This window comes from Hyla sarda, unplaced genomic scaffold (genome assembly GCF_029499605.1).
Source record: "Hyla sarda isolate aHylSar1 unplaced genomic scaffold, aHylSar1.hap1 scaffold_795, whole genome shotgun sequence".
In the NCBI taxonomy this organism is placed as follows: Eukaryota; Metazoa; Chordata; class Amphibia; order Anura; family Hylidae; genus Hyla; species Hyla sarda.
In genome coordinates this window covers 1-25,985 of record NW_026610820.1, presented here as the reverse complement: position 1 = coordinate 25,985, position 25,985 = coordinate 1, and the positions used below count along the sequence as shown (strand labels likewise).

General features: G+C 46.3%; 1 protein-coding gene across 3 annotated transcripts in view; it reads right to left on the bottom strand.

Moving 5' to 3' along the window:
* RTKN (rhotekin) overlaps window positions 1–19,779 on the bottom strand; it is a 60,138-nt gene extending 40,359 nt beyond the window's left edge. For all 3 annotated transcript variants that reach the window (XM_056554568.1, XM_056554571.1, XM_056554570.1), the window contains exons 1-2: window positions 19,457–19,779; window positions 17,336–17,475 (exon numbers count right to left, since the gene is read on the bottom strand). In XM_056554568.1, the coding sequence (XP_056410543.1) occupies window positions 17,336–17,464 (129 nt within the window). In that variant the 5' untranslated portion in view covers window positions 17,465–17,475; window positions 19,457–19,779. The remainder of the gene's footprint in view (window positions 1–17,335; window positions 17,476–19,456) is intronic.
* Between the last annotated feature and the right edge of the window lie 6,206 nt (window positions 19,780–25,985).

Here is a 25,985-nt window from a genome sequence, read left to right as displayed (position 1 = left end):
ATAATATATATATAGTATAAATACACCGCACATACATATACACACATAATATATATATATGTAGTATAGTATAAATACACCGCACATACATATACACACATAATATATATATATAGTATAGTATAAATACACCGCACATACATATACACACATAATATATATATAGTATAGTATAAATACACCGCACATACATATACACACATAATATATATATAGTATAAATACACCGCACATACATATACACACATAATATATATATGTAGTATAGTATAAATACACCGCACATACATATACACACATAATATATATATATGTAGTATAGTATAAATACACCGCACATACATATACACACATAATATATATAGAGTAAAGTATAAATACACCGCACATATATACAGTCATGGCCGTAGATGTTGGCACCCCTGACATTTTTCAAAAAAGTGATAAAGGCTACTATTGCCGAAACGTTGCACCTTATTTGGGAATAACAACACTAGCTTTTATTGATCCAAGACCTGCTTGTGCAGTGGTTTCTGGACTTGTTGTACTATTATCCATGGCTGGCAGCCTGGGCAACCACATGGACAGAGGTCGGTCCCCGATGCGGTCTTACCGTTTGATATATATATATATATATATATATATATATATAGTACACACCATGTATAGTAAAGTATAAATACACCGCACATATATACAGTCATGGCCATAAATGTTGTCCCCCCTGAAATATTTCTAGAAAATGAAGTATTTCTCACAGAAAAGGATTGCAGTAACACAGGTTTTGCTATACACATGTTTATTCCCTTTGTGTGTATATATATATATATATATATATATATATATATAGATCTCCTCTCCTCTGTATATATATATATATATATATATATATAGATCTCCTCTCCTCTGTATATATATATTGCAGTAACACAGGTTTTGCTATACACATGTTTATTCCCTTTGTGTGTATATATATATATATATATATATATATATATATAGATCTCCTCTCCTCTGTATATATATATATATATATATATATATAGATCTCCTCTCCTCTGTATATATATATTGCAGTAACACAGGTTTTGCTATACACATGTTTATCCCCTTTGTGTGTATTAGAACTAAACAAAAAAAGGAGGAAAAAAAAGCAAATTGGACATAATGTCACCAAACTCCAAAAATGGTCTGGACACAATTATTGGCACCTTTCAAAATTGTGGATAAATAAGATTGTTTCCAGCATGTGATGCTCCTTTATACTCACCTGGGGCAAGTAACAGGTGTGGGCAATATAAAAATCACACCTGAAAGCGGATAAAAAGGAGAGAAGTTCACTTAGTCTTTGCAGTGTGTGTCTGTGTGTGCCACACTAAGCATGGACAACAGAAAGAGGAGAAGTGAACTGTCTGAGGACTTGAGAACCAAAATTGTGGAAAAATATCAACAATCTGAAGGTTACAAGTCCATCTCCAGAGATCTAGAAAAAATAATGAAAAGTGTCAACGCAGTACAGTGAACCCCCTGACCTACGATGGCCCCGACATATCATCAAATCGACATACGATGGCCTCTCAGAGGCCATCGCATGTCGATGTCAGCATCGACATACAATGCTTTTTTATGTCGGGGCCATAGCATTAAGTGCTATCCGGCAGCGCAAAATTCTTAAGCTGCTGCCGGATAGCAGCTTAATGTTCCCCGTGTGGTGCGGTGAGTATTACTTACCCCTCCACGATGCTCCGGGGTGCCCTCCGGGTCCAGCACTGGTCCTCCGGTGTCTTCTCGGCCTTCTCCGGTGACGTCACTACGCTGTTGCGCACGCCGTCCCATCCAATAGGAACGGCGTACACAGAGGTGTAATGACGTCTCTACGCAGGCCCAGTAAGGCCTTGCGGAAGACAGCGGAGGATCGGAGAAGACAGCGGAGGACCGGAGAAGACCAGGAGAGCCCAGCGGAGGCCTGGGGTCACCATCGGGAGCGGCGGGGACACCATCGGCAGCGGCGGGATGCGGTCCAGAGCGGCGGGGACAGGTGAGTACAGCTTCCTATACTTAACATTGCACGAATCCCTCAACATACGATGGATTCGACAAACGATGGCTCGTTTGGAACGAATTACCATCGTATGTTGAGGGACCACTGTATAGTCCGGATGGTGGATAAGCAGCCCCAAACAAGTTCCAAAGATATTCAAGCTGTCCTGCAGGCTCATGGAGCATCAGTGTCAGCGCAAACTATCAGTCGACATTTAAATGAAATGAAACGCTATGGAGGAGACCCAGGAGGACCCCACTATGGAGGAGACCCAGGAGGACCCCACTAAGGAGGAGACCCAGGAGGACCCCACTGCTGACACAGAGACATAAAAAAGCAAGACTACATTTTACCAAAATGAACTTGAGTAACCAAAATCCTTCTGGGAAAACGTCTTGTGGACAGATGAGACCAAGATAGAGCTTTTTGGTAAAGCAAATAATTCTACTGTTTACCAAAAACGGAATGAGGCCTACAAAGAAAAGAACACAGTACCTACAGTGACATATGGGGGAGGTCAATGATGTTTTGGGTTGTTATGCTGCCTCTGGCACTGGGGGCCTTGAATGTGTACAAGACATCATGAAATCTGAGGATTACCAATGGATTTTGGGTCGCACTGTACAGCCCACTGTCAGAAAGCTGGGTTTGCGTCCAAGATCTTGGGTCTTCCAGCAGAACAATGACCCCAAACATTCATCAAAAAGCCCCCAGAAATGGATGACAACAAAGCGCTGGAGAGTTCTAAAGTGGCAGCAATGAGTCCTGATCTAAATCCCATTGATCACCTGTGGACAGATCTTAAAATTGCTGTTGGGAAAAGGCGCCTTCCAATAAGAGACCTGGAGCAGTTTGTAAAGGAAGAGTCCAACATTCCGGCTGAGAGGTGTAAGAAGCTTATTGATGGTTATAGGAAGCAACTGATTTCAGTTATTTTCTCCAAAGGGTGTGCAACCAAATATTAAGTTAAGGGTGCCAATAATTCTGTCCAGTCCATTTTTGGAGTTTGGTGACATTATGTCCAATTTGCTTTTTTTCCTCTTTTTTTTTTTGTTTAGTTCCAATACACACAAAGGGAATAAACGTGTGTAAAGCAAAACATGTGTTACTGCAATCCTTTTCTGTGAGAAATACTTCATTTTCTAGAAAAATTTCAGGGGTGCCAACATTTACGGCCATGACTGTATAGTCCCTTTACAGACAGTATGATCACACAAGTTGCTGATGCCAAAATACACATAGAAGCTCTGGATCTACTGGTTCTGGTATCTCTGGGGTACGGATATTATATATACTGCACCACCACACCAGATCAGCGATAGATGAACACAACCCTATTAGAATGGGTCATTCAGAGTCAGCAATGCCTGGACCCATGAGGAGCCCGACTGCCAACAATGACGTCTATTGTACTCGGGTGCCAGCCATATATTAGAATTAGGGCTTCCTATACACCCCCCAACATTGACGTCACAACCCACATAACTATTACTCATAATGGGGCAGTAGAGGCCACGTCTTCATATAGGATACAAGGGACTTCAGTAAAACTCTTCATCAATATCCAGAGATGGCCCCAAAAGCAGCCGCCTCTGCCCCCCCTATAGTTCTGCCCCTGGCCGTACACAACACTCTTTACAAGCTCTCCGCACTCGCGTCTGCCTTTTAGGATCCCTATCCAGGTATTAACACCCCATGATAGATGCCCAATGTCCATCCAACCCAAACCATCTCCCCAACTACTCAAAGACGTCATCTGTGCCGCACCAGTGATCTCCATCGTAACCATCACCTCCAAGACTTCCCTGTACTACACATCCAAAATCAGTCATAGTCTTGTCTCATTGTGCTCCCCAAGATGTCTACTGAACTACACCTCCATCACTCATAACCTGGCCTCATCATCTTTATAAGACTTCTCCTGTATTACTCATCCATCACTCATAACCTGGTCTCATCATCTTATATATGAGTACTCCTGTATTATTCATCTATCACTCATAACCTGGTCTCATCATCTTCTATATGACTTCTTCTGTATTACATCTCATCATCACTCATAACCTGGTCTCATCATCTTCTATATGACTTCTTCTGTATTACATCTCATCATCACTCATAACCTGGTCTCATCATCTTATATATGACTTCTTCTGTATTACATCTCATCATCACTCATAACCTGGTCTCATCATCTTCTATATGACTTCTTCTGTATTACACCTCATCATCACTCATAACCTGGTCTCATCATCTTATATATGACTACTCCTGTATTACACCTCATCATCACTCATAACCTGGTCTCATCATCTTATATATGACTACTCCTGTATTATTCATCTATCACTCATAACCTGGTCTCATCATCTTCTATATGACTTCTGTATTATTCATCTATCACTCATAACCTGGTCTCATCATCTTATATATGAGTACTCCTGTATTACACCTCATCATCACTCATAACCTGGTCTCATCATCTTATATATGACTTCTCCTGTATTATTCATCCATCACTTATAACCTGGTCTCATCATCTTATATAAGACTTCTTCTGTATTACTCATCCATCACTCATAACCTGGTCTCATCATCTTCTATATGACTTCTTCTGTATTACATCTCATCATCACTCATAACCTGGTCTCATCATCTTCTATATGACTTCTTCTGTATTATTCATCTATCACTCATAACCTGGTCTCATCATCTTCTATATGACTTCTTCTCTATTACTCATCCATCACTCATAACCTGGTCTCATCATCTTATATAAGACTTCTTCTGTATTATTCATCTATCACTCATAACCTGGTCTCATCATCTTCTATATGACTTCTTCTGTATTACATCTCATCATCACTCATAACCTGGTCTCATTATCTTCTATATGACTTCTTCTCTATTACTCATCCATCACTCATAACCTGGTCCATTTACAGATTGATCCCACAATTCGGTGGTGCCCGTTTGAGTTGCCCCCATTCTCTATCCCAGTGTCACTGTAACATTGTGCCCCTTAACCAAGCGGCTCTCTTCCAGATCAAAAGCAATTAAGGGGTTAAGCTTGTGATGTCATCAGCGTGGGGGGCACTGCAGACCCCAATGTCCTCTCCAAATGTCAGGACACAAGAAGACACAGAGATCATTGTGTGACTGGCCTCTCGGAGCGAGCGCGTCCCCTGACATAATCCTACACTGTCCCCACTATGTATAATGCAATATTCTCCATGTTTGGCCCCATAGTCCCCACTATGTAAAATCTTCTCCATGTTTGGCCCTATACTATGTATAATACAATCTTCTCCATGTTTGGCCCTATACAATGTATAATACAATCTTCTCCATGTTTGGCCCCATAGTCCCCACTATGTATAATCTTCTCCATGTTTGGCCCTATACTATGTATAATACAATCTTCTCCATGTTTGGCCCTATAGTCCCCACTATGTAAAATCTTCTCCATGTTTGCCCCTATACTATGTATAATACAATCTTCTCCATGTTTGGCCCTATACTATGTATAATACAATCTTCTCCATGTTTGGCCCTATACTGTACTATGTATAATATAATCTTCTCCATGTTTGGCCCTATACTATGTATAATACAATCTTCTCCATGTTTGGCCCTATACTGTACTATGTATAATACAATCTTCTCCATGTTTGGCCCTATACTATGTATAATATAATCTTCTCCATGTTTGGCCCTATACTATGTATAATATAATCTTCTCCATGTTTGGCCCTATACTATGTATAATACAATCTTCTCCATGTTTGGCCCTATACTGTACTATGTATAATACAATCTTCTCCATGTTTGGCCCTATACTATGTATAATATAATCTTCTCCATGTTTGGCCCTATACTATGTATAATACAATCTTCTCCATGTTTGGCCCTATACTATGTATAATACAATCTTCTCCATGTTTGGCCCTATACTATGTATAATATAATCTTCTCCATGTTTGGCACTATACTATGTATAATATAATCTTCTCCATGTTTGGCCCTATACTATGTATAATACAATCTTCTCCATGTTTGGCCCTATACTATGTATAATACAATCTTCTCCATGTTTGGCCCTATACTATGTATAATATAATCTTCTCCATGTTTGGCCCTATACTATGTATAATATAATCTTCTCCATGTTTGGCCCTATACTATGTATAATACAATCTTCTCCATGTTTGGCCCTATACTATGTATAATATAATCTTCTCCATGTTTGGCCCTATACTATGTATAATATAATCTTCTCCATGTTTGGCCCTATACTATGTATAATATAATCTTCTCCATGTTTGGCCCTATACTATGTATAATACAATCTTCTCCATGTTTGGCCCTATACTATGTATAATATAATCTTCTCCATGTTTGGCCCTATACTATGTATAATATAATCTTCTCCATGTTTGGCCCTATACTATGTATAATACAATCTTCTCCATGTTTGGCCCTATACTGTACTATGTATAATACAATCTTCTCCATGTTTGGCCCTATACTATGTATAATATAATCTTCTCCATGTTTGGCCCTATACTATGTATAATACAATCTTCTCCATGTTTGGCCCTATACTATGTATAATACAATCTTCTCCATGTTTGGCCCTATACTATGTATAATATAATCTTCTCCATGTTTGGCACTATACTATGTATAATATAATCTTCTCCATGTTTGGCCCTATACTATGTATAATACAATCTTCTCCATGTTTGGCCCTATACTATGTATAATACAATCTTCTCCATGTTTGGCCCTATACTATGTATAATATAATCTTCTCCATGTTTGGCCCTATACTATGTATAATACAATCTTCTCCATGTTTGGCCCTATACTATGTATAATATAATCTTCTCCATGTTTGGCCCTATACTATGTATAATACAATCTTCTCCATGTTTGGCCCTATACTATGTATAATATAATCTTCTCCATGTTTGGCCCTATACTATGTATAATACAATCTTCTCCATGTTTGGCCCTATACTGTACTATGTATAATATAATCTTCTCCATGTTTGGCCCTATACTATGTATAATATAATCTTCTCCATGTTTGGTCCTATAGTCCCCACTATGTATAATCTTCTCCATGTTTGGCCCTATACTATGTATAATACAATCTTCTCCATGTTTGGCCCTATACTATGTATAATACAATCTTCTCCATGTTTGGCCCTATACTGTACTATGTATAATATAATCTTCTCCATGTTTGGCCCTATACTATGTATAATACAATCTTCTCCATGTTTGGCCCTATACTATGTATAATACAATCTTCTCCATGTTTGGCCCTATACTATGTATAATACAATCTTCTCCATGTTTGGCCCTATACTATGTATAATATAATCTTCTCCATGTTTGGCCCTATACTATGTATAATACAATCTTCTCCATGTTTGGCCCTATACTGTACTATGTATAATACAATCTTCTCCATGTTTGGCCCTATACTATGTATAATATAATCTTCTCCATGTTTGGCCCTATACTATGTATAATACAATCTTCTCCATGTTTGGCCCTATACTATGTATAATATAATCTTCTCCATGTTTGGCCCTATACTATGTATAATATAATCTTCTCCATGTTTGGCCCTATACTATGTATAATATAATCTTCTCCATGTTTGGCCCTATACTATGTATAATACAATCTTCTCCATGTTTGGCCCTATACTATGTATAATATAATCTTCTCCATGTTTGGCCCTATACTATGTATAATATAATCTTCTCCATGTTTGGCCCTATACTATGTATAATATAATCTTCTCCATGTTTGGCCCTATACTATGTATAATATAATCTTCTCCATGTTTGGCCCTATACTATGTATAATATAATCTTCTCCATGTTTGGCCCTATACTATGTATAATACAATCTTCTCCATGTTTGGCCCTATACTATGTATAATATAATCTTCTCCATGTTTGGCCCTATACTATGTATAATATAATCTTCTCCATGTTTGGCCCTATACTATGTATAATATAATCTTCTCCATGTTTGGCCCTATACTATGTATAATATAATCTTCTCCATGTTTGGCCCTATACTATGTATAATATAATCTTCTCCATGTTTGGCACTATAGTTCCCATCTCTAGGGCCCCTTGTACGATCGTCTCATTCAGAACATGTGTTGTAGAGGAGGAGGGGGGTGTAGCCCCCAAATGGTGAAGACCCTGATGTATTTGTCATCTTCACTCCTCCTAGACTGGTCCTACATATCAACTCCTCTCTGCCCTCTCTATGGAGTCTCCTCTCTGTCCTCTCTAGGGGGTCTCCTCTCTGTCCTCTCTAGGGGGGCTCCTCTCTGTCCTCTCTAGGGGGGTCTCTTCTCTGTCCTCTCTAGGGGGTCTCCTCTCTGTCCTCTAGGGGGGGTCTCCTCTCTGCCCTCTCTAGGGGGGTCTCCTCTCTGTCCTTTCTAGGGGGTCTCCTCTCTGTCCTCTCTAGGGGGGGGTCTCCTCTCTGCTCTCTCTATGGTGGTCTCCTCTCTGTCCTTTCTAGGGGGGTCTTCTCTCTACCCTCTCTTTGGAGGGTCTCCTCTCTGCCCTCTCTATGGGGTCTCCTCTCAGTCCTCTCTAGGGGGTCTCCTCTCTGTCCTCTCTAGGGGGGTCTCCTCTCTATCCTCTAGGGGGTCTCCTCTCTATCCTCTCTAGGGGGGTCTCCTCTCTAGGAGGGTCTCATCTCTGCCCTCTCTATGGCGGTCTCCTCTCTGTCCTTTCTAGGGTGGTCTCCTCTCTGTCCTCTCTAGGGGGGGTCTCCTCTCTGCTCTCTCTAGGGGGGGTCTCCTCTGTCCTCTCTAGGGGGTCTCCTCTCTGTCCTCTCTAGGGGGTCTCCTCTCTGTCCTCTCTAGGGGGGGGGGGGGGTCTCATCTCTGCCCTCTCCATGGCGCTCTCCTCTCTGCCCTCTTTATGGGGGTCTCCTCTCTGTCCTCTATAGGGGGGCTCCTCTCTGTCCTCTCTTGGGGGGGGGTCTCCTCTCTGTCCTCTCTAGTCGGGTCTCCTCTGTCCTCTCTCTAAGGGGGGGGGGGTCTCCTCTCTGTCCTCTCTAGGGGGGTCTCCTTTTTGTCCTCTCTAGGGGGTCTCCTCTCTGTCCTCTCTAGGGGGTTTCCTCTCTGTCCTCTCTAGGGGGGGCCTCCTCTCTAGGGGGGCTCCTCTCTGTCCTCTCTAGGGGGGTCTCCTTTTTGTCCTCTCTGTCCTCTCTAGGGGGTCTCTTCTCTGTCTTCTCTAGGGGGTCTCCTCTCTGTCCTCGCTAGGGGGGGGTCTCCTCTCTGTCCTCGCTAGGGGGGGTCTCCTCTCTGTCCTCTCTAGGGGGGCTCCTCTGTCCCCTCTAGGGGGCTCATCTCTGTCCCCTCTAGGGGGTCTCCTCTCTGTCCTCTCTAGGGGGCTCCTCTCTGTCCTCTCTAGGGGGCTCCTCTCTGTCCTCTCTAGGGGGGCTCCTCTCTGTTCTCTCTAGGGGGCCTCTGTCCTTTCTAGGGGGGCTCCTCTCTGTCCTCTATAGGGGGGGCTCCTCTATGTCCTCTATAGGGGGGGCTCCTCTCTGACCTCTATAGGGGGGCTCCTCTCTGTCCTCTCTAGGGGGGGCTCCTCTCTGACCTCTATAGGGGGGCTCCTCTCTGTCCTCTATAGGGGGGCTCCTCTCTGTCCTCTCTAGGGGGGTTTCTTCTCTGTCCTCTCTAGGGGGGTCTCCTCTCTGTCCTCTCTAGGGGGGTCTCCTCTCTGTCCTCTCTAGGGGGGTCTCCTCTCTGTCCTCTCTAGGGGGGTCTCCTCTCTGTCCTCTCTAGGGGGGGCTCCTCTCTGTCCTCTCTAGGGGGGCTCCTCTCTGTCCTCTCTAGGGGGGCTCCTCTCTGTCCTCTCTAGGGGGGCTCCTCTCTGTCCTCTCTAGGGGGGTCTCTTCTGTTTTCTCTAGGGGGGGGTCTCCTCTCTGTCCTCTCTAGAGGGGCTCCTCTCTAGGGGGTCTCCTCTCTGTCCTCTCTAGGGGGGCTCCTCTCTGTCCTCTCTAGGGGGCTCCTCTCTAGGGGGTCTCCTCTCTGTCCTCTCTAGAGGGGCTCCTCTCTGTCCTCTCTAGGGGGTCTCTCTCTGCCCTCTCTAGGGGGCCTCCTCTCTGCCCTCTCTAGGGGGGCTCCTCTCTGCCCTCTCTAGGGGGGCCTCCTCTCTGCCCTCTCTAGGGGGGCCTCCTCTCTGTCCTCTCTAGGGGGTCTCCTCTCTGTCCTCTCTAGGGGGTCTCCTCTCTGTCCTCTCTAGGGGGGCCTCCTCTCTGTCCTCTCTAGGGGGTCTCCTCTCTGTCCTCTCTAGGGGGCTCCTCTCTGTCCTCTCTAGGGGGGCTCCTCTCTGTCCTCTCTAGGGGGGCTCCTCTCTGTCCTCTCTAGGGGGGCTCCTCTCTGCCCTCTCTAGGGGGGCCTCCTCTCTGTCCTCTCTAGGGGGTCTCCTCTCTGCCCTCTCTATGGGGTCTCCTCTCAGTCCTCTCTAGGGGGTCTCCTCTCTGTCCTCTCTAGGGGGGTCTCCTCTCTATCCTCTAGGGGGTCTCCTCTCTATCCTCTCTAGGGGGGTCTCCTCTCTAGGAGGGTCTCATCTCTGCCCTCTCTATGGCGGTCTCCTCTCTGTCCTTTCTAGGGTGGTCTCCTCTCTGTCCTCTCTAGGGGGGGTCTCCTCTCTGCTCTCTCTAGGGGGGGTCTCCTCTGTCCTCTCTAGGGGGTCTCCTCTCTGTCCTCTCTAGGGGGTCTCCTCTCTGTCCTCTCTAGGGGGGGGGGGGGGTCTCATCTCTGCCCTCTCCATGGCGCTCTCCTCTCTGCCCTCTTTATGGGGGTCTCCTCTCTGTCCTCTATAGGGGGGCTCCTCTCTGTCCTCTCTTGGGGGGGGGTCTCCTCTCTGTCCTCTCTAGTCGGGTCTCCTCTGTCCTCTCTCTAAGGGGGGGGGGGTCTCCTCTCTGTCCTCTCTAGGGGGGTCTCCTTTTTGTCCTCTCTAGGGGGTCTCCTCTCTGTCCTCTCTAGGGGGTTTCCTCTCTGTCCTCTCTAGGGGGGGCCTCCTCTCTAGGGGGGCTCCTCTCTGTCCTCTCTAGGGGGGTCTCCTTTTTGTCCTCTCTGTCCTCTCTAGGGGGTCTCTTCTCTGTCTTCTCTAGGGGGTCTCCTCTCTGTCCTCGCTAGGGGGGGGTCTCCTCTCTGTCCTCGCTAGGGGGGGTCTCCTCTCTGTCCTCTCTAGGGGGGCTCCTCTGTCCCCTCTAGGGGGCTCATCTCTGTCCCCTCTAGGGGGTCTCCTCTCTGTCCTCTCTAGGGGGCTCCTCTCTGTCCTCTCTAGGGGGCTCCTCTCTGTCCTCTCTAGGGGGGCTCCTCTCTGTTCTCTCTAGGGGGCCTCTGTCCTTTCTAGGGGGGCTCCTCTCTGTCCTCTATAGGGGGGGCTCCTCTATGTCCTCTATAGGGGGGGCTCCTCTCTGACCTCTATAGGGGGGCTCCTCTCTGTCCTCTCTAGGGGGGGCTCCTCTCTGACCTCTATAGGGGGGCTCCTCTCTGTCCTCTATAGGGGGGCTCCTCTCTGTCCTCTCTAGGGGGGTTTCTTCTCTGTCCTCTCTAGGGGGGTCTCCTCTCTGTCCTCTCTAGGGGGGTCTCCTCTCTGTCCTCTCTAGGGGGGTCTCCTCTCTGTCCTCTCTAGGGGGGTCTCCTCTCTGTCCTCTCTAGGGGGGGCTCCTCTCTGTCCTCTCTAGGGGGGCTCCTCTCTGTCCTCTCTAGGGGGGCTCCTCTCTGTCCTCTCTAGGGGGGCTCCTCTCTGTCCTCTCTAGGGGGGTCTCTTCTGTTTTCTCTAGGGGGGGGTCTCCTCTCTGTCCTCTCTAGAGGGGCTCCTCTCTAGGGGGTCTCCTCTCTGTCCTCTCTAGGGGGGCTCCTCTCTGTCCTCTCTAGGGGGCTCCTCTCTAGGGGGTCTCCTCTCTGTCCTCTCTAGAGGGGCTCCTCTCTGTCCTCTCTAGGGGGTCTCTCTCTGCCCTCTCTAGGGGGCCTCCTCTCTGCCCTCTCTAGGGGGGCTCCTCTCTGCCCTCTCTAGGGGGGCCTCCTCTCTGCCCTCTCTAGGGGGGCCTCCTCTCTGTCCTCTCTAGGGGGTCTCCTCTCTGTCCTCTCTAGGGGGTCTCCTCTCTGTCCTCTCTAGGGGGGCCTCCTCTCTGTCCTCTCTAGGGGGTCTCCTCTCTGTCCTCTCTAGGGGGCTCCTCTCTGTCCTCTCTAGGGGGGCTCCTCTCTGTCCTCTCTAGGGGGGCTCCTCTCTGTCCTCTCTAGGGGGGCTCCTCTCTGTCCTCTCTAGGGGGGGCTCCTCTATGTCCTCTATAGGGGGGGCTCCTCTATGTCCTCTATAGGGGGGCTCCTCTGTCCTCTCTAGGGGCGTCTCTTCTGTTTTCTCTAGGGGGTGTCCTCTCTGTCCTCTCTAGGGGGGTCTCCTCTCTGTCCTCTCTAGGGGGGCTCCTCTCTGTCCTCTCTAGGGGGGGCTCCTCTCTGTCCTCTCTAGGGGGGCTCCTCTCTGTCCTCTCTAGGGGGGGCTCCTCTCTGTCCTCTCTAGGGGGGCTCCTCTCTGTCCTCTCTAGGGGGGGCTCCTCTCTGTCCTCTCTAGGGGGGGCTCCTCTCTGTCCTCTCTAGGGGGGGCTCCTCTCTGTCCTCTCTAGGGGGGGGCTCCTCTCTGTCCTCTCTAGGGGGGGCTCCTCTCTGTCCTCTCTAGGGGGGGCTCCTCTCTGTCCTCTATAGGGGGGCTCCTCTCTGTCCTCTATAGGGGGGCTCCTCTGTCCTCTCTAGGGGCGTCTCTTCTGTTTTCTCTAGGGGGTCTCCTCTCTGTCCTCTCTAGGGGGGTCTCCTCTCTGTCCTCTCTAGGGGGTCTCCTCTCTGTCCTCTCTAGGGGGTCTCCTCTCTGTCCTCTCTAAGGGGTCTCCTCTCTAGGGGGGCTCCTCTCCGTCCTCTCTAGGGGGGTCTCCTTTTTGTCCTCTCTAGGGGGTCTCTTCTCTGTCCTCTCTAGGGGGTCTCCTCTCTGTCCTCTCTAGGGGGGCTCCGCTCTGTCCTCTCTAGGGGGGCTCCGCTCCGTCCTCTCTAGGGGGGGGCTCCTCTGTCCTCTCTAGGGGGGCTCCTCTCTGTCCTCTCTAGGGGCGTCTTCTGTTTTCTCTAGGGGGTCTCCTCTCTGTCCTCTGTAGGGGGTCTCTTCTCTGTCCTCTCTAGGGGGTCTCCTCTCTGTCCTCTCTAGGGGGTCTCTTCTCTGTCCTCTGTAGGGGGTCTCTTCTCTGTCCTCTGTAGGGGGGTCTCCTCTCTGTCCTCTCTAGGGGGGCTCCTCTCTGTCCTCTCTAGGGGGGCTCCTCTCTGTCCTCTCTAGGGGGTCTCTTCTCTGTCCTCTCTAGGGGGTCTCCTCTCTGTCCTCTCTAGGGGGTCTCCTCTCTGTCCTCTCTAGGGGGTCTCTTCTCTGTCCTCTCTAGAGGGTCTCCTCTCTGTCCTCTCTAGGGGGGCTCCTCTCTGTCCTCTATAGGGGGGCTCCTCTCTGTCCTGTCTAGAGGGTCTCTTCTCTGTCCTCTCTAGGGGGTCTCTTCTCTGTCCTCTCTAGGGGGGCTCTTCTTTGTACTCTCTAGGGGGGCTCCTCTCTGTCCTGTCTAGAGGGTCTCTTCTCTGTCCTCTCTAGGGGGTCTCTTCTCTGTCCTCTCTAGGGGGGCTCCTCTCTGTCCTCTCTAGGGGGTCTCTTCTCTGTCCTCTCTAGGGGGGCTCCTCTCTGTCCTCTCTAGGGGGGCTCCTCTCTGTCCTCTCTAGGGGGGCTCCTCTCTGTCCTCTCTAGGGGGTCTCCTCTCTGTCCTGTCTAGAGGGTCTCTTCTCTGTCCTCTCTAGGGGGGCTCCTCTCTGTCCTCTATAGGGGGACTCCTCTCTGTCCTGTCTAGAGGGTCTCCTCTCTGTCCTCTCTAGGGGGTCTCTTCTCTGTCCTCTCTAGAGGGTCTCCTCTCTGTCCTCTCTAGAGGGTCTCCTCTCTGTCCTCTCTAGGGGGGCTCCTCTCTGTCCTGTCTAGGGGGGGCTCTTCTCTGTCCTCTCTAGGGGGTCTCCTCTCTGTCCTCTCTAGGGGGTCTCCTCTCTGTCCTCTCTAGGGGGGCTCTTCTCTGTCCTCTCTAGGGGGTCTCCTCTCTGTCCTGTCTAGAGGGTCTCTTCTCTGTCCTCTCTAGGGGGTCTCTTCTCTGTCCTCTCTAGGGGGGCTCCTCTCTGTCCTCTCTAGGGGGGGCTCCTCTCTGTCCTCTCTAGGGGGGGCTCCTCTCTGTCCTCTCTAGGGGGGGCTCCTCTCTGTCCTCTCTAGGGGGGGCTCCTCTCTGTCCTCTCTAGGGGGGGCTCCTCTCTGTCCTCTCTAGGGGGGGGCTCCTCTCTGTCCTCTCTAGGGGGGGCTCCTCTCTGTCCTCTCTAGGGGGGGCTCCTCTCTGTCCTCTCTAGGGGGAGCTCCTCTCTGTCCTCTATAGGGGGGCTCCTCTCTGTCCTCTATAGGGGGGCTCCTCTGTCCTCTCTAGAGGGTCTCCTCTCTGTCCTCTCTAGAGGGTCTCCTCTCTGTCCTCTCTAGGGGGGCTCCTCTCTGTCCTCTATAGGGGGGCTCCTCTGTCCTGTCTAGAGGGTCTCTTCTCTGTCCTCTCTAGGGGGTCTCTTCTCTGTCCTCTCTAGGGGGGCTCTTCTCTGTCCTCTCTAGGGGGTCTCCTCTCTGTCCTGTCTAGAGGGTCTCTTCTCTGTCCTCTCTAGGGGGGCTCCTCTCTGTCCTCTCTAGGGGGGCTCCTCTCTGTCCTCTCTAGGGGGGCTCCTCTCTGTCCTCTCTAGGGGGTCTCCTCTCTGTCCTGTCTAGAGGGTCTCTTCTCTGTCCTCTCTAGGGGGTCTCCTCTCTGTCCTCTATAGGGGGGCTCCTCTCTGTCCTGTCTAGAGGGTCTCCTCTCTGTCCTCTCTAGGGGGTCTCTTCTCTGTCCTCTCTAGAGGGTCTCCTCTCTGTCCTCTCTAGGGGGTCTCCTCTCTGTCCTCTCTAGGGGGTCTCTTCTCTGTCCTCTCTAGAGGGTCTCCTCTCTGTCCTCTCTAGGGGGGCTCCTCTCTGTCCTGTCTAGGGGGGGCTCTTCTCTGTCCTCTCTAGGGGGGCTCCTCTCTGTCCTCTCTAGGGGGACTCCTCTCTGTCCTGTCTAGAGGGTCTCCTCTCTGTCCTCTCTAGGGGGTCTCTTCTCTGTCCTCTCTAGAGGGTCTCCTCTCTGTCCTCTCTAGGGGGTCTCCTCTCTGTCCTCTCTAGGGGGGCTCCTCTCTGTCCTCTCTAGGGGGGCTCCTCTCTGTCCTGTCTAGGGGGGGCTCTTCTCTGTCCTCTCTAGGGGGTCTCCTCTCTGTCCTCTCTAGGGGGTCTCCTCTCTGTCCTCTCTAGGGGGGCTCTTCTCTGTCCTCTCTAGGGGGTCTCCTCTCTGTCCTGTCTAGAGGGTCTCCTCTCTGTCCTCTCTAAGGGGTCTCCTCTCTAGGGGGGCTCCTCTCCGTCCTCTCTAGGGGGGTCTCCTTTTTGTCCTCTCTAGGGGGTCTCCTCTCTGTCCTCTCTAGGGGGGCTCCGCTCTGTCCTCTCTAGGGGGGCTCCTCTCCGTCCTCTCTAGGGGGGGGCTCCTCTGTCCTCTCTAGGGGGGCTCCTCTCTGTCCTCTCTAGGGGCGTCTTCTGTTTTCTCTAGGGGGTCTCCTCTCTGTCCTCTGTAGGGGGTCTCTTCTCTGTCCTCTCTAGGGGGTCTCCTCTCTGTCCTCTCTAGGAGGTCTCTTCTCTGTCCTCTGTAGGGGGTCTCTTCTCTGTCCTCTCTAGGGGGGTCTCCTCTCTGTCCTCTCTAGGGGGGCTCCTCTCTGTCCTCTCTAGGGGGCTCCTCTCTGTCCTCTCTAGGGGGGCTCCTCTCTGTCCTCTCTAGGGGGGCTCCTCTCTGTCCTCTCTAGGGGGGCTCCTCTCTGTCCTCTATAGGGGGGTCTCTTCTCTGTCCTCTCTAGGGGGTCTCCTCTCTGTCCTCTCTAGGGGGTCTCCTCTCTGTCCTCTCTAGGGGGTCTCTTCTCTGTCCTCTCTAGAGGGTCTCCTCTCTGTCCTCTCTAGGGGGCTCCTCTCTGTCCTCTATAGGGGGGCTCCTCTGTCCTGTCTAGAGGGTCTCTTCTCTGTCCTCTCTAGGGGGTCTCTTCTCTGTCCTCTCTAGGGGGGCTCTTCTCTGTCCTCTCTAGGGGGTCTCCTCTCTGTCCTGTCTAGAGGGTCTCTTCTCTGTCCTCTCTAGGGGGTCTCTTCTCTGTCCTCTCTAGGGGGGCTCCTCTCTGTCCTCTCTAGGGGGGCTCCTCTCTGTCCTCTCTAGGGGGGCTCCTCTCTGTCCTCTCTAGGGGGTCTCCTCTCTGTCCTGTCTAGAGGGTCTCTTCTCTGTCCTCTCTAGGGGGTCTCCTCTCTGTCCTCTATAGGGGGGCTCCTCTCTGTCCTGTCTAGAGGGTCTCCTCTCTGTCCTCTCTAGGGGGTCTCTTCTCTGTCCTCTCTAGAGGGTCTCCTCTCTGTCCTCTCTAGGGGGTCTCTTCTCTGTCCTCTCTAGAGGGTCTCCTCTCTGTCCTCTCTAGGGGGGCTCCTCTCTGTCCTGTCTAGGGGGGGCTCTTCTCTGTCCTCTCTAGGGGGTCTCCTCTCTGTCCTCTCTAGGGGGTCTCCTCTCTGTCCTCTCTAGGGGGTCTCTTCTCTGTCCTCTCTAGAGGGTCTCCTCTCTGTCCTCTCTAGGGGGGCTCCTCTCTGTCCTGTCTAGGGGGGGCTCTTCTCTGTCCTCTCTAGGGGGTCTCCTCTCTGTCCTCTCTAGGGGGTCTCCTCTCTGTCCTCTCTAGGGGGTCTCTTCTCTGTCCTCTCTAGGGGGTCTCTTCTCTGTCCTCTCTAGGGGGTCTCCTCTCTGTCCTCTCTAGGGGGTCTCTTCTCTGTGCTCTCTAGAGGGTCTCCTCTCTGTCCTCTCTAGGGGGTCTCTTCTCTGTCCTCTCTAGAGGGTCTCCTCTCTGTCCTCTCTAGGGGGTCTCTTCTCTGTGCTCTCTAGAGGGTCTCCTCTCTGTCCTCTCTAGGGGGGCTCTTCTCTGTCCCTTCAGCTGTGTGAGCAGGCCTACGTCAGTACATTACATAGTTGTAGAACTTTCTATTAGACAATAATAATCTGTACAGGAGACTGGGGGCAGTCAGGGGGCTCAGCCCTCCCAATATCTCCGTCACTCACAGATATGGGCCCGGAGGCTCCTCCCACTGTGGGGTGACCCTCTATACATGACAGACGGGTGATTACCTGCAGGCTGAGGGCGATCTGCCGGATGTATAACATGTTCATGTCCTGTAGGATCCACAGCTTTTCCTCCATATCGGACCACAAGTCCGGGGGCTCACGGGGTCGTCCCTTGTCCTGCGCCATCACCATATCCAGAACCCCTGCAAACTAACATCTGTCACCCCGAAACCCGAACGTCACCACAAAACAGTGTCCTGCACCCCATGGAGCCGTGACAATCACTGTTATATATGGTATTATACATAGAGTATACTGGGATCAGAAGATATAGTGTTATATACAGGTACAGGATATTATATAGTGGAGTGTTATATACAGGTACAGGATATTATATAGTGGAGTGTTATATACAGGTACAGGATATTATATAGTGGAGTGTTATATACAGGTACAGGATATTATAGTGGAGTGTTATATACAGGTACAGGATATTATATAGTGGAGTGTTATATACAGGTACAGGATATTATATAGTGGAGTGTTATATACAGGTACAGGATATTATATAGTGGAGTGTTATATACAGGGATATATATACAGGATATTATAGTGGAGTGTTATATACAGGGATATATATACAGGATATTATAGTGGAGTGTTATATACAGGGATATATATACAGGATATTATAGTGGAGTGTTATATACAGGGATATATATCAGGACATTATAGTGGAGTGTTATATACAGGTACAGGATATTATAGTGGAGTGTTATATACAGGGATATACAGTATATCAGGTACAGGATATTATAGTGGAGTGTTATATACAGGATATTATAGTGGAGTGTTATATACAGGCATATATATCAGGATATTATAGTGGAGTGTTATATACAGGCATATATATCAGGATATTATAGTGGAGTGTTATATACAGGAATATATATCAGGTACAGGATATTAAAGTGGAGTGTTATATACAGGGATATATATCAGGATATTATAGTGGAGTGTTATATACAGGAATATATATCAGGTACAGGATATTATAGTGGAGTGTTATATACAGGGATATATATCAGGATATTATAGTGGAGTGTTATATACAGGGATATATATCAGGTACAGGATATTATAGTGGAGTGTTATATACAGGGATATATATCAGGATATTATAGTGGGGTGTTATATACAGGGATATATATCAGGTACAGGATATTATAGTGGAGTGTTATATACAGGGATATATATCAGGATATTATAGTGGAGTGTTATATACAGGGATATACAGTATATCAGGTACAGGATATTATAGTGGAGTGTTATATACAGGGATATATATCAGGTACAGGATATTATAGTGGAGTGTTATATACAGGATATTATAGTGGAGTGTTATATACAGGCATATATATCAGGATATTATAGTGGAGTGTTATATACAGGGATATATATCAGGTACAGGATATTATAGTGGAGTGTTATATATAGGGATATATATCAGGATATTATAGTGGAGTGTTATATACAGGATATTATAGTGGAGGGTTATATACAGGGATATTATAAAGGAGTGTTATATACAGGGATATTATAGTATATTATAAAGGAGTGTTATATACTGGGATATATATCGCAATATTATAGTGCAGTGTTATATGCAGGGATATATATGAGGACATTATAGTGGAGTGTTATATACAGGATATTATGATGCAGTGTTATATACAGGGATATATATCAGGATATTATAGTGGAGTGTTATATACAGGATATTATGATGCAGTGTTATATACAGGGATATATATCAGGATATTATAGTGGAGTGTTATATACAGGATATTATGATGCAGTGTTATATACAGGGATATATATCAGGATATTATAGTGGAGTGTTATATATAGGATATTATGACGCAGTGTTATATACAGGGATATGTATCAGGATATTATAGTGGAGTGTTATATACAGGGATATGTATCAGGATATTATAGTGGAGTGTTATATACAGGGATATATATCAGGACATTATAGTGGAGTGTTATATACAGGATATTATGATGCAGTGTTATATACAGGGATATATATCAGGATATTATAGTACACAGGGTTATAGTTAGATGTCCTAGTGGGGGCAGTATTGGGGTGCAGGGGTCGGGGTCCCCCCATATACACACATATAAGGTCCCGCTGGCCGCAGTCTCTGAGTCCACGTCCTTCTCCTTCTCCTCTTCCTCTCCAGCACTTTCCTTCCGCCTCCTGACTGTTCCTCCTGCTCACAGACCTCCATTCATCCCAGCTGCCCCTCCCCCACCGCTCATTAACCCTCAAAACTCCACATACTCCCCATATAAGAATATACTATCCACAACACATGGAGTAATATGAGGAATGGGAGGAGCTGTATAGAGGAGAAGATACAGGGAATGATGGGAGGAATTATATGGAGTAATAGGGGGAGATGTAATAAGAGGGGTTATATGGAGTAATAGGAGGAGATGTAATAAGAGGGGTTATATGGAGTAATAGGAGGAGATGTAATAAGAGGGTTATATGGAGTAATAGGGGGAGATGTAATAAGAGGGGTTATATGAGTAATAGGAGGAGATGTAATAAGAGGGGTTATATGGAGTAATAGGGGGAGATGTAATAAGAGGGGTTATATGGAGTAATAGGGGGAGATGTAATAAGAGGGGTTATATGGGGTAATAGGAGGAGATGTAATAAGTGGGGTTATATGGAGTAATAGGGGGAGATGTAATAAGAGGGGTTATATGGAGTAATAGGGGGAGATGTAATAAGAGGGGTTATATGGAGTAATAGGAGGAGATGTAATAAGTGGGGTTATATGGGGTAATAGGAGGAGATGTAATAAGTGGGGTTATATGAGTAATAGGAGGAGATGTAATAAGTGGGGTTATATGAGTAATAGGAGGAGATGTAATAAGAGGGGTTATATGGAGTAATAGGAGGAGATGTAATAAGAGGGGTTATATGGAGTAATAGGAGGAGATGTAATAAGAGGGGTTATATGAGTAATAGGAGGAGATGTAATAAGAGGGGTTATATGGAGTAATAGGGGGAGATGTAATAAGAGGGGTTATATGGAGTAATAGGGGGAGATGTAATAAGAGGGGTTATATGAGTAATAGGAGGAGATGTAATAAGAGGGGTTATATGAGTAATAGGAGGAGATGTAATAAGAGGGGTTATATGAGTAATAGGAGGAGATGTAATAAGAGGGGTTATATGGAGTAATAGGGGGAGATGTAATAAGAGGGGTTATATGGAGTAATAGGGGGAGATGTAATAAGAGGGGTTATATGAGTAATAGGAGGAGATGTAATAAGAGGGGTTATATGAGTAATAGGAGGAGATGTAATAAGAGGGGTTATATGAGTAATAGGAGGAGATGTAATAAGAGGGGTTATATGGAGTAATAGGGGGAGATGTAATAAGAGGGGTTATATGGAGTAATAGGGGGAGATGTAATAAGAGGGGTTATATGAGTAATAGGAGGAGATGTAATAAGAGGGGTTATATGAGTAATAGGAGGAGATGTAATAAGAGGGGTTATATGGAGTAATAGGAGGAGATGTAATAAGTGGAGTTATGAGTAATAACTAGGAGTAAAGACTAAGTCGTCAGTTGAGTAATTAGATCATGGGGTTAATATTTGGAGTAATAGTAGAAGTAGGGGTTATATGGAGTAATAGGAGGAGATGTAATAAGTGGAGTTATATGGAGTAATAGGAGGAGATGTAATAAGAGGGTTATATGAGTAATAGGAGGAGATGTAATAAGAGGGGTTATATGAGTAATAGGAGGAGATGTAATAAGAGGGGTTATATGGAGTAATAGGAGGCGATATATGGAGTAATAGGGGGAGATGTAATAAATGGGGTTATATGAGTAATAGGAGGTGATATATGAGTAATAGGGGAGATGTAATAAGAGGGGTTATATGAGTAATTGGAGGCGATATATGGAGTAATAGGGGGAGATGTAATAAATGGGGTTATATGGAGTAATAGGGGGAGATGTAATAAGAGGGGTTATATGAGTAATAGGAGGAGATATATGAGTAATAGGGGGAGATGTAATAAGAGGGGTTATATGAGTAATAGGAGGAGATGTAATAAGAGGGGTTATATGAGTATTAGGAGGTGATATATGAGTAATAGGGGAGATGTAATAAGAGGGGTTATATGAGTAATAGGAGGCGATATATGGAGTAATAGGGGGAGATGTAATAAGAGGGGTTATATGAGTAATAGGAAGAGATGTAATAAGAGGGGTTATATGAGTAATAGGAGGAGATGTAATAAGAGGGTTAAATGAGTAATAGGAGGAGATGTAATAAGAGGGGTTATATGAGTAATAGGAGGTGATATATGGAGTAATAAGGGGAGATGTAATATTTGGGGTTATATGAGTAATAGGAGGTGATGTAATAAGAGGGTTATATGATTAATAGGAGTTGATATATTTACAGTAATAGGGGGAGATGTAATTAGAGGGGATATATGAGTAATAGGAGGAGATGTAATAAGAGGGTTATCTGAGTAATAGGAGGCGATATATAGAGGAATAGGGGAGATGTAATAAGAGGGGTTATATGAGTAATAGGAGGTGATATATAGAGGAATAGGGGGAGATGTAATAAGTGGGGTTATATGAGTAATAGGAGGTGATATATGGAGTAATAGGGGGAGATGTAATAAGTGGGGTTATATGGAGTAATAGGAGGAGATGTAATAAGTGGGGTTATATGGGGTAATAGGAGGAGATGTAATAAGTGGGGTTATATGAGTAATAGGAGGAGATGTAATAAGTGGGGTTATATGAGTAATAGGAGGAGATGTAATAAGAGGGGTTATATGGAGTAATAGGAGGAGATGTAATAAGAGGGGTTATATGGAGTAATAGGAGGAGATGTAATAAGAGGGGTTATATGGAGTAATAGGAGGAGATGTAATAAGAGGGGTTATATGGAGTAATAGGAGGAGATGTAATAAGAGGGGTTATATGGAGTAATAGGAGGAGATGTAATAAGAGGGGTTATATGAGTAATAGGAGGAGATGTAATAAGAGGGGTTATATGAGTAATAGGAGGAGATGTAATAAGAGGGGTTATATGGAGTAATAGGAGGAGATGTAATAAGTGGGGTTATATGAGTAATAGGAGGAGATGTAATAAGAGGGTTATATGAGTAATAGGAGGAGATGTAATAAGAGGGGTTATATGAGTAATAGGAGGAGATGTAATAAGAGGGGTTATATGGAGTAATAAGAGGAGATGTAATAAGAGGGGTTATATGGAGTAATAGGGGGAGATGTAATAAGTGGGGTTATATGGAGTAATAAGAGGAGATGTAATAAGAGGGTTATATGGAGTAATAGGAGGAGATGTAATAAGAGGGGTTATATGAGTAATAGGAGGAGATGTAATAAGAGGGGTTATATGAGTAATAGGAGGAGATGTAATAAGAGGGGTTATATGGAGTAATAAGAGGAGATGTAATAAGAGGGTTATATGGAGTAATAGGAGGAGATGTAATAAGAGGGGTTATATGAGTAATAGGAGGAGATGTAATAAGAGGGGTTATATGAGTAATAGGAGGAGATGTAATAAGAGGGTTATATGAGTAATAGGAGGAGATGTAATAAGAGGGGTTATATGGAGTAATAGGAGGAGATGTAATAAGAGGGGTTATATGAGTAATAGGAGGAGATGTAATAAGAGGGGTTATATGAGTAATAGGAGGAGATGTAATAAGAGGGGTTATATGAGTAATAGGAGGAGATGTAATAAGAGGGGTTATATGGAGTAATAGGAGGAGATGTAATAAGAGGGGTTATATGAGTAATAGGAGGAGATGTAATAAGAGGGGTTATATGAGTAATAGGAGGAGATGTAATAAGAGGGTTATATGGAGTAATAGGAGGAGATGTAATAAGAGGGGTTATATGAGTAATAGGAGGAGATGTAATAAGAGGGGTTATATGAGTAATAGGAGGAGATGTAATAAGAGGGGTTATATGAGTAATAGGAGGAGATGTAATAAGAGGGGTTATATGGAGTAATAGGAGGAGATGTAATAAGAGGGGTTATATGAGTAATAGGAGGAGATGTAATAAGAGGGGTTATATGGAGTAATAGGAGGAGATGTAATAAGAGGGGTTATATGAGTAATAGGAGGAGATGTAATAAGAGGGGTTATATGAGTAATAGGAGGAGATGTAATAAGAGGGGTTATATGAGTAATAGGAGGAGATGTAATAAGAGGGGTTATATGGAGTAATAGGGGGAGATGTAATAAGTGGAGTTATATGGAGTAATAGGAGGAGATGTAATAAGTGGGGTTATATCAGTATATTGGTGTATATTTTGTCATGGTTGGTAGTTTTCTATGCTCAGCCACATTTTATTTCTAGCAATAGTTTCCTTTAGACCAATGTGATCTACATTCAGCTTTCAGACATACAAACACTACCTACACTCATGGTGGGAGGTGGCGAGTTTAGAGACCTATACTAACAAAAAAAATCACCTATCGGGGTTTGCGTATTAGTATAGTACCAAAGTCACATCAGGAGGACCCTGACTTTATAGCGGGGTGGCAAAATCTTCTGACAGACTGTACAGTACGCATGCAAGAATACTCACTCAATTATGAGAAGCAAGTACTCAGACGTACCGTTGAAAAACAGATCACTGAAATACAATCATTTAAAGGGGTACTCCGGCGCTAAGACATCTTATCCCATATCCAAAGGATAGGGTATAAGATGCCTGATTGCGGGGGTCCCACCGCTGGGGACCCCGTGATCTTGCACGCAGCACCCCATTACCATCAGTCCCTGGAGCATGTTTGCTCTGGGTCTGATGACTGCCGTGATCACATGGCCGGAGTATTGTGACGTCACAGCTCCGCCCCCTCAATGCAAGCCTATGGGAGGGGGCGTGACAGTTGTAATAGGAGGAGATGTAATAAGAGGGGTTATATGGAGTAATAGGAGGAGATGTAATAAGAGGGGTTATATGGAGTAATAGGAGGAGATGTAATAAGAGGGGTTATATGGAGTAATAGGAGGAGATGTAATAAGAGGGGTTATATGGAGTAATAGGAGGAGATGTAATAAGAGGGGTTATATGGAGTAATAAGAGGAGATGTAATAAGAGGGGTTATATGGAGTAATAGGAGGAGATGTAATAAGAGGGGTTATATGAATAATAGCAGGAGATGTAATAAGTGGGGTTATATGGAGTAATAGGAGGAGATGTAATAAGTGGGGTTATATGAGTAATAGCAGGAGATGTAATAAGTGGGGTTATATGAGTAATAGGAGGAGATGTATTAAGTGGGGTTATATGGAGTAATAGGAGGAGATGTAATAAGTGGGGTTATATGGAGTAATAGGAGGAGATGTAATAAGTGGGGTTATATGGAGTAATAGGAGGAGATGTAATAAGTGGGGTTATATGGAGTAATAGGAGGAGATGTAATAAGTGGGGTTATATGAGTAATAGGAGGAGATGTAATAAGTGGGGTTATATGGAGTAATAGGAGGAGATGTAATAAGAGGGTTATATGAGTAATAGGAGGAGATGTAATAAGAGGGGTTATATGGAGTAATAGGAGGAGATGTAATAAGTGGGGTTATATGAGTAATAGGAGGAGATGTAATAAGAGGGGTTATATGAGTAATAGCAGGAGATGTAATAAGTGGGGTTATATGAGTAATAGGAGGAGATGTAATAAGAGGGGTTATATGGAGTAATAGGAGGAGATGTAATAAGAGGGGTTATATGGAGTAATAGGAGGAGATGTAATAAGAGGGGTTATATGGAGTAATAGGAGGAGATGTAATAAGAGGGGTTATATGAGTAATAGGAGGAGATGTAATAAGAGGGGTTATATGAGTAATAAGAGGAGATGTAATAAGAGGGGTTATATGGAGTAATAGGAGGAGATGTAATAAGAGGGGTTATATGGAGTAATAGGAGGAGATGTAATTGTTACGCCTAGCGCTCCGGGTCCCCGCTCCTCCCCGGAGCGCTCACGGCGTCTCTTTCCCTGCAGCTCCCCGGTCAGTCCCGCTGACCGGGAGCGCTGCTCTCTCATGGCCGTTGGGGATGCGATTCGCACAGCGGGACGCGCCCGCTCGCGAATCGCATCCCAGGTCACTTACCCGTTCCCGTCTCCTGCGGTCATGTGCTGGCGCGCGCGGCTCCGCTCTCTAGGGCGCGCGCGCGCCAGCTCCCTGAGACTTAAAGGGCCAGTGCACCAATGATTGGTGCCTGGCCCAATTAGCTTAATTGGTTCCCACCTGTTCCCTCCTTATATCTAGTCTCCTCCCTTGCACTCCCTTGCCGGATCTTGTTGCCTTAGTGCCAGTGAAAGCGTTTTGTGTGTTTATATACCAGTGTACCAGATCTCCTGCTATCTCCCCTGACTACGAACCTTGCCGCCTGCCCCCGACCTTCTGCTACGTCCGACTTTGCTTCTGCCTACTCCCTTGTACCTCGCCTATCTTCAGTATCTTCAGCAGCCAGAGAGGTGAGCCGTTGCTAGTGGATACGACCTGGTCACTACCGCCGCAGCAAGACCATCCCGCTTTGCGGCGGGCTCTGGTGAAAACCAGTAGTGTCTTAGAACCGGTCCACTAGCACGGTCCTCGCTATCCCTCTCTGGCACAGAG